Here is a 14,629-nt window from a genome sequence, read left to right as displayed (position 1 = left end):
AGGACCCCCATGTAAACTATTTTACATTTCTCCACCTTGAATTTAATTTGCCGCCGATCTGCCCAAGTTAGTTTGCAGGTGACATGAAACTTGGAAACAAAGTACACAATGAGGAGGATAGTAACAGATTGCAGGAGGACACAGTCAGTCTGGTGAAATCAGCAGACACATGGCAGAAGTAATGTTATACAGAGAAGTGTGAAGTGATTTTGGGAGGAGGAATGAGGAGAGGCAATATAAGATAAATTGTGTAATTGTAGAAGGGGTGCAGCATCAGAGAGACCTGGAGACACAAATCTCTGAAGGTGGCAGACCAAGTTGACAAAAGCATATGGGATTCTACTTTTATAAATAGAAGCATGGAATATAAGAGCAAGGAAGTTATGTTGAATCCTGACAAATCTCTGGTTATGCCTCAGCTGGTGTATTGTATAATTCTATGATTCTATTAGTGGTGTCCCTCAGGGGTTGGTATTGGGACCACTGCTCTTTCTGATTTATATTAATGATCTGGACTTGGATATAGGGAGCACAATTTCCAAATTTGCAGACGATACTAAACTAGGAAAAGTAGTTAATGGTGAGGAGGATAGCACCAGCCTCCAAACGGACTTAGATAGATTGGTAAAATGGGCAGAAACATGGCAGATGAGGTTTAATGTGGAGAAATGCGAAGTGTTGCATTTTGGTAGGAAGAATGAGGAGAGACAGTATAAGCTGATGGTACAATCTTAAAGGGGGCAAATGAACAGAGAGACCTGGGGGTCCACATAAGCAAATCTCTGAAGCTGACAGGACAGGTAGCAAAGCTGTCAGAAAAGCATACGGGATACTGGGCTTTATAAATAGGGACACAGAATTCAACAGTCAGGAAGTTATGTTGAATATTTATAAAATGCTGTTAGGCCTCAGTTGGAGACTGTGTTCAGTTTTGGGCACCGCACTATAGGAAAGACGTTAGGGCATTGGAGAGGGTGCAAAGGAGGTTTACCAGGATGGCACCAGGAATGAAGGACCTTAGTTATGAGGATAGTTTAACAAAACTAGGATTATTCTCCCTGGAGCAGAGAAGTTTAAGAGGGGATTTAATAGAGGTTTTCAAGATCATGGGAGGATTTGATAGATTGAACCGGGAAAAACTGTTTCAACTGACATGTGGGTCAGTAACCCGAGGACACCGATTTAAGATACTTGTTAAAAGACACTGAGGGGACGTTAGGAATAGTTTTTTCACCCAGCGAGGTGTTCAGGTCTGGAATGCATTACCTAAAAGGGAGGTGGAAGCCGAGTCAGTAACAACTTTTAGAGAGAAGTAGATGGGTATTTGGTGAGGACAGGATTGCAGGACTATGGAGAGAGAGCGGGCCAAGTGGGATTGAGTTGGGATTGATCTTTTTGGAACTGGCGCACACACGATGGGCCAAATGGCCTCTTTCTGTGCTGTATGATTCTATGATTCTATGATTATGTGCAATTCTGGGCACCAAACTTCAGGAAGGATTTCAGGGACTTGAAGATTATGCAGAGAAGATTTACAAGAATGGTTCCAGGGATGAAGCACTACAATTATATGGAGAGACTAGAGAGGCTGGAATTATTTGCCTTAGAGCAGAGAAAGTTGAGGGGAGATTTAATAGAAGTGTTCAAAATTATGAGGGGTTTTGATAGAGTAGATAAGGAGAAACGGTTTCCTCTTGCACGTGAGTCGGTAACCAAAGAACACAGATTAAAATAATTAGCAAAAGAACCAGAGGGGAGATGAGGAGAATGTTTTTTATACAGAAAACTGTTACAATCTGGAATGCAATGACTGAAAGAGATGTGGTAGCAGATTAGATAATAGCTTTCAAAAGGGAATTAGATAGGTACTTGGAAAATTTGCAGGGCTATGGGGTAAGAGTAGGGGAGTGGGACAAGTGGAATATGTCTTTGGGAAGCTGGCACAGGGACGGTGGGCCGAATGGCCTCCTTCTGTGCTGTAAGATTCTATGATTCTCTTAGCCCCCTCTGCAAATTACAGTAATTCACAGACTTCTGATTATTGTAATTTCACAGCTCTTTTTTGTAAATAAAAAAAACTTTCTGTTTTACTTCAATGGGGATTTTGGAGTCACTGTCAGCGATGGGACAGGAAGCAAATGGAGAACTGTTCAGTCCAGTGAGAGAAGCCACAGGAATCTGTCATGTGATGATCACTGGGATTTCAATCCTGAAAAGGGAAGTTGTCACCACAGAGAGATCAAATGACTGTGTGTAACTGCCCCTGAAACTGGGAGGGAGGGAGGGAGACAGCTACTGGGGCCTTGGGTTATACCAGAGAGAGGGGGAGGCAGAGTCTGTGCCACATAAAAGGTGACTGAGCCCCAGAGCTCCCACACTCTCTGTAGGAGATACAGGAAGCAGCTGGGCTGGGCTGGGGGGCAAAGAGTAGGCCACGGGGGATTCGATATAATCAGGTAATTCTGGATCATGGAATTACCTTCTTCATGTGGAGCCCTGTAGCTCAGTGGTTAAAACACTCCTCTCTCAAACGAGAGACCTGGGTTCAGCAGGGCGAAACCTTGGGCAGGTTGCCTTACTCCATATGCCTGATAATAATCCCTCAAGAAAAAAAATAATGGTCACTTCAATCCACGACTGTTTCTGGGACACTGCTGTGTGCAATTGGCTGCCACATTTCGGCCACAAATATACAGTCAATTCAATTTACAGTATATCCTGTGAAGCGCTTTGAGACGTCTCGAAGATGTGAAAAGCGCTATATCAAATGCAAAGATTATTATTGTTATCATTGGAAAATAGGATCTAAACTCAACCCTTTACACTATAAACACAATATAAACACGATCCTGGACCCATTTCCCAGTGAACCAGGTGCTGTGATTCTCTGTCACTGACGAGCATCGGTGATGAGGAGGAACAGATTGCCTTGAAGTGTCATGAATGCCACACATTGGACGCCTCTGTACAGGAAAAGAACTCCCACCACAAACTCTGTTCACTTTCACTGTAACGGCTGCTCTTGTGCTGTGGCCTCTCACTGCTGCCGGTACTCAGGGCAAACTCGTTTACTGTGAGCAGCTGGTGGGTAAGACTGGTCCCGAGCCGAGGACAGCGAGTGGGGATTGCAGAGAGTGAAGGACACACTCCGGTCAGATCTGTCTCTTTACACATTCACTCTGTCTGTTTGCTCCTCTGTCCCACAATGTCTGACAGTCACTTCCTTTAACAGCGTATCCACAGTGATATCCTACACACACAGCTTCTTGTTATATACTGTACACATACACTCCAGTTATATCCTGTATACACACACCCTCCCCCTCCAGGTATACTGTACACATACTCTCCAGTTATATACTGTACATATGCACTCCAGTTATATACTGTACACATACACTCCAGTTATATACTGTACATATGCACTCCGGTTATATACTGTACACACACACTCCAGTTATATACTGTACACACACACTCCAGGTATATACAGTACACACGCACTCCAGTTATATACTGTACATATGCACTCCAGGTATATACTGTTCATATACAATCCAGTTATATTCTGTACACCAGTTATATCCTGCACACACATACCCTCAGGTAAATATTTTACACACACACACTCCAGGTATATATTGTATACACACACCCTCCAGGTATATAATGTACACACACCCTCTAGTTAAATACTGTACACATACACTCCAGGTATATCCTGTACACACCGCCTCCAGTTATATCCTGTATATACATACCCTCCAGGTATATACTATACACACACACTCCAGGTATATACTGTGCACACCCACTAGTCATATACTGTACACACACTCTCTTCACATATATACTGTACAGACACACCCTCCAGTTATATACTGTCTACAACACTCCAGGTATATACAGTACACATACACCCTCCAGGTATATACTGTACACACAAATCCTCCAGGTATATACTGTACACATGCACCCTCCAGTTATATACTGTATACACACACTCCAGGTATATACTGTACACACACACTCCAGGTATATACTGTACACACACACCCTCTAGGTATATACTGTTAACACATACCCTCCAGGTATATAGTGTACACACACACACACTGCAGGTATATGCTGTACACACACACTCTCCAGGTATATAATGTACACACATACCCTCCAGGTATATACTTTACATACACCCTCCAGGTATATACTGTACACACACACTGTAGATTTATGCTGTACACACACACACTCCAGGTATATACTGTACACACATATTCTCCAGGTATATACTATACACACACCCTCCATTTATATACTGTACACACACACTCCAGGTATATACTGTACACACACACTCCAGGTATATACTGTACACACACACTCCAGGGATATTCTGTAGCTATACCTTTCATACTCTCCCTCTCTACCTTCAAAAGTCTTCTAAGAATCTGTCTCTTTGGCTGTGTTTTCGATCCCCTCGCTTCTCGCCCCCATCTCCCACCTCGCTCGGGCTCCCAATCCAACTGATCAAATGTTTGAGACCTCTCCCTACATGATAAGTAACGTGTCAATATAAGTTGTTTTTGATGGCCAACATTAATTAAACCTTCATATTAATCTTTGATTTCAGAGATCAAATGGCTGCCTCCAAGTTCTTCCATTCTGATGAAATCATTGGACTACAATCTGATTATAAGACTGGTGGATTAGGAGCCATTCTATCTCAGATAAGGAATAAATGTAGTCACTTAGACGAGGTACAGGTTAACATTGCAGTGGCAGGTGAAGCAGGCTCAGGGAAATCCACCTTTATCAATGCCATAAGAAATCTTCAGAGCAACGCTCAGGGAGCTGCTCCGACTGGTCACTGTGAGACCACAACTGAGCCAACCATGTATCCCTATCCACATCTCCCCAATGTTCAGCTCTGGGACCTTCCAGCAGTAAATAGCTGTGGTTTGGGAATGAAGCGTTATCTGGAGCTGGTAAAGTTTGAGAGCTACGACTTCTTCATCATTGTGGCTCAGGCTCGCTTCAGGGAAAATGATGCTGAACTGGCCAAGAAGGTCCAGGAGCAGGGCAAACTGTGCTTCTATGTCCGATGTAAAATAGACAATGATCTGCACTCACTGGCAATGGAAGGAGCTGAGTTTACAGAAGATGAAGAGATGAAGACAATCCGGATGGACTGTGTGGCCAACTTCCAATACACTAACATTAAAATACCCCCCATTTTTCTGATATCAAACTTTAAATTGAACAAATATGACTTTCCTGAACTAAGGACGAACCTCGTCAGACATGTCCCGATGATCAGGTCACAGGGTTTCACACTCGCACTCCCCGAAATAACCAGGGAGATTATGGGACAGAAGATAAGATCGATGGTGAACAGAATCTGGCTGTTGGCTGTGCTGGCTGGAGCTGTGGGTGCGGTCCCACGGCCAGGCTTGTTGTTTGTGACTAGCATTGGGCTGGTAGTCGCAGGACTCGTATATCTCCAGCGGGAGGTTGGACTGGATTACGGGTCTCTGTACAGAGCGATCAGCTCATTCCGGGAGGAGCCCATGAGCATATGGAAAACTGTAAAGAAGCTTTGTTTACTGAGTAAACTGTCTCCAGTGCTGTTGGCCACCGCTGTTGGCTGCACGGTGGCTATGAAGGAACGTGGCTTCCCTCCAGTGACCATCTCTCTCCTCGGAGCAGCAGTGTCCTCGTGGTTCACCGTCACGGTCCTGACGGACGCAGTGAGGCAGCACGTGGGAGCCGCACAGAGAGCCGTGAAAAGCATGTTTGATAAAGATTCATTTTATCTTCTGTAATAGGTCCCAATACAACCCCTTCCCCCCATCCCTGTCACTCAGGCCTGACCCCACCCACAGTCCCTGTCACTCAGGCCTGACCCCACCCACAGTCCCTGTCACTCAGGCCTGACCCCACCCACAGTCGCTGTCACTCAGGCCTGACCCCACCCACAGTCGCTGTCACTCAGGCCTGACCCCACCCACAGTCCCTGTCACTCAGGCCTGACCCCACCCACAGTCCCTGTCACTCAGGCCTGACCCCACCCACAGTCCCTGTCACTCAGGCCTGACCCCACCCACAGTCCCTGTCACTCAGGCCTGACCCCACCCACTGAGGATTGGGGTGTGAGCAAGTCAGAGAGGTAGGGAGGTGCACGGGTGTGAAGTCACAACAGCAAAATTGCATGTGTGGAGCGCCTTTCATGTCGGGAGGACGTCCCAAGTCGCGGGATAGTCAGTGTTTCAGAGCCGAGCTGGAGCCCACTGAGTGCAGGTTGATAGGGAGTTAGCAGTTGCAGAGGTCGGGGGTGCAACGCCAGGGGGGGCTTTGAAGGTGAGGACCAGTATCTTGAACTGTATCCTCTGTGTGATGGGAAGCCAGTGGAGTCGGGTGAGGATGGGGGTCACGGAGCCCGGTGCGGGAGAGGACACGGGCTGCAGAGTTCTGGATGATCTGCAGCCTGTGGAGGGAGGGGTTGGGGAGGCCGATAAGCAGGGAGTTTGCGTAGCGGAGTTTGAGGTGGCTGAGGGAGGGACAGGCGGTCGAGACGTGGTCAATTTTGGCTGATGTTAGTGTTTGTCAGAGGAGGAGAAAGATCCTCACAATATATTTAGCTGTTTTGAATATTTACAAAAATTTATACCATTGATGGATGTGTGAACTCAATTCATTTCATGTTCAAATCCCTCCCTGGCTTCACCTTGCCCTGCTCCCCCCCACTCCCCCCCCCCCCCCCCCCCCACCCACCCCGCCAATCCTTCCAAGCCATGTCTCAAAACGTATCTCCTTGATTGGGGTTCCTTTCCCCTCCGGCCCCCTCGGCTCCCACCCCAGCTCCAGTGTCCATTCAGCACTGTGACATGGAAAGTGCTTTGAACCCTATCATGTACCCACTGAATAGAATAGAATAGCATCTTCCAGCACAGAAGGAGGCCATTCAGCCCATCGAGTCTGTGCGGCTCTTTGAAAGAGCTGCCAGGATATGGGTTCATGCCCACAGCAGGACTTGGAAGTGCATAGTCTAAGGTGTCACTCCAACGCAGTGCTGGGGGGGGGTTATAGATTCATAGAATATTACGGTACAGAAGGAGGCCATTCAGCCCATCGAGCCTGTGCGGCTCTTTGACAGAGCGTCACTTTCATTAACCCCAATCACCAGCTTTCTCCCCATAACCCCACAAACCCGTCTTCCCCAGATACCTATCCAGTTCTCTCTTAAAAGCTGTTATCGAATCGGACTTCACTGCCCTTTCAGGCAAATATTTCAAATTCGAACAACTCGCTGAGTGAAAAAATTTCTTCTAACCTCCCCTTTGCTTCTTTTGGTAGATATCTTAAGACTGTGACTGCGGGTCACAGACACACCTACCAGCGGAAACCGCTTTTCCCTATCTCGCCTGTCGAAACCTTTCATGATCTTGAAGACCTCTATCAGGTCCCCGCGTAACCTTCTCTGCTCTAATGGGAAAAGTCCTAACTTCTCCCGCCTGTCCTCATAGCTGAGCTTCCCCATTCCTGGTATCATTCTCGTTATATCATTGGAGATGCCGTCCTTCACATGAAACTTGAAACCGAGATACCATGTGCCTGTTCAGGTGGACGTTAAAGATATCTAATGTACCTACAGATGTATATATCTGTGTGTGCGTGTTATCTCTCTGTTACTGTGTGTATATATGTGTCTATCTCTATAGAATCATAGAATTATACAGCACAGTTATCAATTATCTACCGCCCCCTTCCCAAGCCCTCCCCAACTTCCTCCCCGACATCTCCACTCTCCTATCTTCCATCTCCTTCTACTCCGAACGCCTCCTCATCCTAAGCGATTTCAAGCTTCACTTCACCCCCTCCTGCTCTACCTCTGCTGACTTCTCCCTTATCTCCTCCCTGAACCTCTCCCTCCAGATCCACTCCTCCACCCACGTCCGAGGTCACCCGCTCAACCTGGTGATCACTCAGGGCATCTCTGTCTTGGACCTCACCATCATCGATAAAGCTATCTCGAACCATCACTTCATCTTCCTGAATTCCTCAATCCCTCTTCCCACCACCACCCAACCTCCACCTCCTACCACCCCGGAAAAAAATCTCCCCCCCTCTTGGCTGCCTTGGAGTCAGCTGAACTCTTTCCCCTCTGGGCTTCCTCTCGCAATGACCTATCCTTCTTGGTCACCCTTCTCCACAGCTCCCTCTCCTCCACTCTCGATTCCCTTGCTCCACTCACCTGAACTGACTCCTCCTCACGAGAGTCACCGTGCTCCCTTGCAGCACAGATACGAACCGCTGAGCGCACCTGGCTTAAATCAAACTTAACTGTCCATTGGCAGATACGGTTGGACCTTATCAAATCCTACCGCTCCACCTTCGCCTCCGCTAAATCGTCGTTCTACTCCGAGACAATCTTGGAGGTCAAGGAGAACCCCAGGCTCCACTTCTCCATCACCAACTGGCTCCACCACCCACCCTCTCATGCCTCACTCATCCTCACCTCCAATTCAAACTGCAAGGCAATGCTGGACATCCTCGAATCCAAAGTCGAGGGGATCTGCTCAACTGCCTCTGCCCTTCTGTCTGCAAAATTTTTTGAAAGATTTCAAAATTCAGAGGATCATTCTGGAGTCATGCTGGGGGAGGGGAAAAGTGCATCGTAAAGGAATTTTAATACTTTAGCTAAAGAGGGAGAATGAACTGATAATTAAAATGGCAGAGGCTGGATGGAACAAGGCAGCACAGAGAGGAGCTGCCCGTACATGCAAATATTCTGCAAGGCCAGAGAGACCTTCAGAGCTGAAACCTGCACTACACACAGTCTGGGCTCAACCTCATTTCTGCACAATAAACAGAACAGACTTCCGTTCCCATTGTGGTGTGTGAGCATTGCCGCTTCGCTCTGACACTGCACCAATCCCCAGACTGCCGGAGAGCTGCAAACTCTGTGAAAGAGGAGCGTTTATTATTAGGAAATGTCCCTTGTGGTGCACTCAATACATTTCAGACGCTGCGCGATTGACACATTTGTTTGCCCACAAATTCAGTCACTCCTCCCGACAGCATTTACTATGAAGATCCGACATGTTGACATAATGGGGGTCATATAGAGTACACTGCCAACAAATAACTGTCCCCGTCTGAAACTAGTCTGATAATTATTAAGTGTGATACACTAGCACAGCCCTTTCACATTGGGAGGATATTTCGGAGCTTCATGGGATTTACTGTACTGTGTTCAGATAAGACGTTGCCTGTTTAGGTCAAAATTAAAGCCCCACATTATGTGGTTATTCACTATATGATTATTATTAAACACAGAACAGAGCTACATTTACCTACAAAGTGAGAAGTTTTCAACACGACAGAGCTAAAAGAATGCTGTTCTGTCTCCTTTCTGCTAATCATTCAAAAAGAGAAGGGAGTTTCTCTCTCCCGGTGTCCTGGCCAACAATCCCTCACATAAAATTGGTCCCTCATTTCATGGCTGTTTGTGAGATATTGCTATGAGCAAATTGGCTGCCGAGTTGACCTACAAACCACTGAGTCACTGCACTTTACAGTAAATCCTGTGAAGCGCTTTGAGACCAATTGACAACATGATACCATGCTGTTAGAATAATTTATTATTTCTCCCTGGGGCATTTCCAGTATCAGTGATGATTCTGTGTTCAGTGATAGACAAACCAATACAGTGTACAGTGGAGTGAGTGGCTTTGGTGATTCCTGTCCATGTTTTTATATGTTAGGTTTCCTCCACAAATAACAAGCCAGCAATTGCTGACTTTGAGTTGCTCTTTCCCTGGTGCTCACGTCTCTAATCGGACTGGTTCATATATGACCTGCTATAGAACCATAGAATCTTACAGCACAAAAGGAGGACATTCAGCCTGTGACTGCTCTTTGAAATAGCTACCAACTAGTCCCACTCCCAGCTCTTACCCCATCACCCAACAATTTGTTCTTTTTAAGTACCTATCCCTTTCCTTTTGAAAGCTAATATCTAATCTGCTTCCACCTTTCAGGCAGTGCATTCCAGACCATAGCAACTCTCTGGGTAACAAAACAATTTCTCCACATCACCCCTCTGATTCCTTTGCCAATTATGTTAAATCTGTGTCCTCTGGTCACCGACCCACTTGCCAGTGGAAACAGTTTCTCCCCATCTGCGCTATCAAAACTTCAGAATGTCAAACATTTCTATTAAATCTCCCCTGAACCTTCTCTGCTCTAAGGAGAATAATCCCGGCCTCTCGTCTCTCCACATAAGTGAAGCCCCTCATCTCTGGTATAATTCTTGTAAATCTTCTTTGCACCAACTCCAAGGCACTGACATTTTTCCTAAAGTGTGTTGCCCAGAAATAGACACAATACTCCAGCTGAGGCCTAACCAGCGATTTGTAAAGATTCAACACAACTTCCTTCTTCTATACCGCATGCCTCCATTTATAAAGCCAAGGATCTGCTTTTTTAACATCTTTGTCAACTTGTCTTGCTACCTTCAAAGATGTGTGTATGTGAACCCTCAGGTCTCTCTGTTCCTGAACCCATTTAAAATTGTTCTATTTATCTTATAATTGCCTCTCCCCGTTCCTCATCTTAAAAAGCATCACTTCACACTTCTCTGCATTAAATTCCTCCCACCATTTGTCTGCCCATTTTACCAGTCTGTCTATGTCCTCTTGCAGTCTACTACTATCCTCTTCACCGTTTACCACTTTTCCTAGTTTTGTCACATCTTCAAACATGGAAATTGCACTCCCTATTCCCAAGTCCAGGTCATTTATATAGATTAAAAAGAGCGATTGTCCTAATACTGATGCCTGGAGGAGACCACCGTTTATCTTCCTCCAGTCTGAGAAACAACTTTATAATAATAATGATACTAATAATCCTTGCATTTGATATAGCGCTTTTCATGTCTTCTCGACATCTCAAAGCGCTTCACAGAATAGACTGTAAAGTGAATTGACCGTATATTTGTGGGCGAAACGCGGCAGCCAATTGCGCACAGCAGCGTCCCACAAACAGTCGTGGTTTGAAAATGACCAATTTATTATTGTCTTGTTTTGGAGGAATTATTAGTAGGTGTGTGGAGTAAGGAAACTTGCCCAAGGTTTCGCCCTGACTGGAATTGAACCCAGGTGTGTCGCTTTCAAGGTGAGTGCTCTAACCACTGAGATACAGGACTCCACAAGATGTTGGACAGTCAGGGATTGACTGAGCTGGGGTTCCATATCAGGAAGGGTTGTGGGCAGGAAGGGAAGGAGGGTGGTTGAAGAGGAGGGTTTTGAGATGCATCCTGAAGGAGACAAGGGAGGGAGCAAGTCAAAGGGAATATGGGATGGAGTTCCATAGGATGGGGGGCAGAAAGGCTGAAGGCTCAGCGGCCGCTGGTGGGGTTGGCTGGGCGGGGGATGTGGAGCAGGCCAGAGCCTGCTGAGCGGAGAGAGCGGACAGGTTGATATGGGATCAGCAGGTCACAGAGATAAGGAGGAGCAAGGCCATGGAGAGAGGGCCTTGAGGACGAAGAGTTTGAACTCTATCCTCTGGGGGATGGGCAGCCGGTGGAGCTGGATGAAGGTGGAGGTGATGGGGTCACGGAGCCTGGTGCAGGAGAGGACATGACCTGCAGAGTTCTGAATTATCTGCAGCTTGTGTAGGGAAGGGTTGGAAAGCCCAACAAGGAGGGAATTGACATAGGCGAGCCTAGATGTGAAACAAGGGGGGAATGAAGATTTCGCTGATGGGTGCTAATCAGGAGGTAGGGGGCTTGATATCTGTCAGAGATTCTGTCAGGACAGCAGTGGTCCTGGAGGCGAGGTTGGAGGCAGAGAGGTTGAGTTGGGTGTCATGTGCATACATGTGGAAGTTAATTCCATGTCAACGATAGTACCAGGAATGAGGGACATCAGTTATCAGGAGAGCCTAAAGTAGCTTGGATCATCCTTCTTGGAGCAGAGAAGGGTAAGAGGAGCCTTAATAGGAGTTTTCCAAATTATGAGGAGATTCGATAGGGTGAACACGGAGAAACTGTTTCCAGTGGTGGGTGGGTTGGTAACCCGAGGACTGATTTAAAATAGTTGTTAAAAGAAGCAAAGGAGAAATTAGGAGAAATGTTTCCACACAGCAAGTTGTTGGGATCTGGAATGCATTGCCTGAAAGGCTGGTGGAAGCCGATTCAATAATAACTTTTAAGAGAGAAGTAGATAATTATTTGGAAAGGACAAGTTTGCAGAGCGATGGGGAGAGAGCGGGGGAGTGGGATTTATTTGGATAGATCTTTTCAAAGAGCTGGGACAGATCTGATGGGCCGAATGGCCTCCTTCTGTGCTGTATAATTCTATGATTCTATGACACAGCCCTGAGGAACTCTGCACAAGATGGTGTGGGGCTAGAGGAGAAGCCATTTGTTGAGGTGAAGCAGAGATGATGTGAGAGGTAGGATCTGAACAACTCAAGGACAGATCACAAAGAATGAGGTGAGAGGAGAGATGGTGGAGGAGGAGTGGTCAATAGTATCAATGGCAGCAGAGAGGTCAAGGAGGATGAGGAGGCAAAGGGAGCCCTGGACAAAATGTCATTTTGCACTTTGACCAAAGTTGTGGGCGGCATGGAAACCTGATTTGTGAAGGTTTGTGAAGCAAATGGTGGGAGCGGAAGAAGCAAACCTAGGAAGCATTCCAGGACCTTGGAAAGGAAAGGAAGGTTTGAGATGGGACGGTAGTTTGAGAGCAGGGATGGGTTCAGGGAGGGATTTTTAAGGACAGGAGTGATGACGGCTGTTTTTACAGGGGTGGGAATGGTGCCAGGGAGATGCTTCTGATGTCTGTGAGTAGAGGGGCAAGCAGGTGGAGTTGGAAGTTAAGGGGAAGGGTAGGCACGGTGTCAAGGGAGCAGTTGATGGGTTTCATGTGGGTTATAATGGTGGTGAGAGAAGAGGGGGAAACAGATGAGAAGGTGTGGAGGGACGAATGGGTAGGGCTGGAATGTGAGGGGGAGACAGGGAGGGAGTGGCGGTTGAGTGGCACTTCAAGTCCAGCATCTCCTCCAGCATCGGAGGAGAGGATGGGTGAGGTGTGAGAGTGTGGATGGAGGGTGCAGATGAGGAAGAGGAGCCTGAAGTTGTCCTTGGCCTCCAAGATTGTCTTGGAGTGGAAGGATGATTTAGTGGAGGTGAGGGCAGAGCAGTAAGTTTCATAAATAAATTGAAATAAAGGAATTTAAAAGTTAAATCCAAACTCACTCTCTAACTCTCCAGCTATCTCTGATACATTGGAATTATTACCTCTTAAATTTAAAGAATCTGTCCCTGCTCTTAAAGCATAATATAACACATCACTCTGCCTCCTACTCACGGAAGTCCTCCTGGTACACCAACCACCTCCACTCCCTCAAGGCTGAGGTTTCCCCCTCTGTGAGGAAGCCCCTATGTGTATGTGTGTTAGTGTTTGGCTCAGTTACAGTAACTGGACGTTGTTGCTGCTGGACATGATGTGAGAAGCTGAGCTCTGGAGGAGACGCTGTCTTTCCAGTGACCCGGGACGTCTTTCCCACATGAAGGGCGCGATACAAGTATAACTTGTTGTTGTTGTTGTTAGGGTCAGTGTGTACCAGGCAGCTGACCGTGTAACTGACAAGTGAAAGGTGATAGACCAGTTGTGAGGAAGGATTATTATTATCTCTTAAACTTGAGGTGACATCACACATTAAAGTGGCCGTCGCACATAGTGAGTAGATTTTCAAATAAAATACCAACCAAAGCTGCTTCACAAACTGATGTTACTGTGTATTAAAAGTAAATATTAGGAGCTGGCTGACGTCTATTCTGTGAAGCGCTTTAACATGATAACGATGTGATAACAACAACAACAAAATTGATCCGATTTGAGGCACTCATTAAGGGAGGGATAGGAGAGGAAGGAGTGAAGTTGGGAAGCAACAACTCGTTCAAGGACCTTAGAAAGAAAAGGGAGGTTGGAGATGGGCCAGTGTTTAGAATGCGGGGATGGGTCCAGGGAAGGTTTTTTTCAGGATGGGGGTGATCATAGCTGTTTTTAAGGAGATGGGAACTGTGCCAGACGATAGGGAGAGATTGATGGGCTGGAGATGGCGTCAAAATTCACCCTCGTCTTCAAATCCCTCCACTCCTCTGCACCCCCCTCTCTGACCTCCTCTCTCCTCACAACAGTGCTCATTGGCTAAGTTGGGATTTCCTATCCCGAGGTTCAAATAATGACCCGACAATCCAATTAAGGTATAATAGAGATTTATTAATCAAAGTAACACATACAAAACTAGTAAAATAATACTGCCACTACAAGTAACAGAACTTACACTACGAGTTTTGGATCAGTCAGTCAGTCGGTTGCGATGGTTTCAGCACAGCTTCTCGCCGTTGGTTCGGCTGCCCTCTTTGTCCGGCTGGATCTGCTGCCTTACTTGCCTAAAGTCAGGATAGTTATACTTTTTCCCTGAGGGATCTTCCCCCCTTCTGCTCCAATCAGGCATCTTAGCACATACCCAATGTACTCTACCCTTGCACATCCTTGTACCCATATCTTCTAGATACGCAGACCCTTCGAGATGAAGCAGCTTGCTCACTATTCTT

General features: G+C 46.5%; 1 protein-coding gene across 1 annotated transcript; it reads left to right on the top strand.

Moving 5' to 3' along the window:
* The first annotated feature begins 3,000 nt into the window (after nucleotides 1-3,000).
* Nucleotides 3,001-5,827, top strand: LOC121848027 (T-cell-specific guanine nucleotide triphosphate-binding protein 2-like). Its single transcript, XM_042340657.1, has 2 exons — nucleotides 3,001-3,151; nucleotides 4,634-5,827. The coding sequence occupies exon 2, from the start codon at nucleotides 4,641-4,643 to the stop codon at nucleotides 5,823-5,825; it is 1,185 nt and encodes a 394-aa protein (XP_042196591.1). The 5' UTR covers nucleotides 3,001-3,151; nucleotides 4,634-4,640; the 3' UTR covers nucleotides 5,826-5,827.
* The last annotated feature ends 8,802 nt before the right edge of the window (nucleotides 5,828-14,629 follow it).

The sequence above is a fragment of the Callorhinchus milii genome, unplaced genomic scaffold, assembly GCF_018977255.1.
Source record: "Callorhinchus milii isolate IMCB2004 unplaced genomic scaffold, IMCB_Cmil_1.0 Scaffold15, whole genome shotgun sequence".
Taxonomy (NCBI): Eukaryota; Metazoa; Chordata; class Chondrichthyes; order Chimaeriformes; family Callorhinchidae; genus Callorhinchus; species Callorhinchus milii.
This window is presented reverse-complemented; position numbering and strand designations above follow the sequence as displayed.

What these genes read in the sequence shown, in the direction of transcription:
- LOC121848027 (XM_042340657.1), top strand. Translation starts at nt 4,641, where the DNA reads ATGGCTGCCTCCAAGTTCTTCCATTCTGATGAAATCATTGGACTACAA.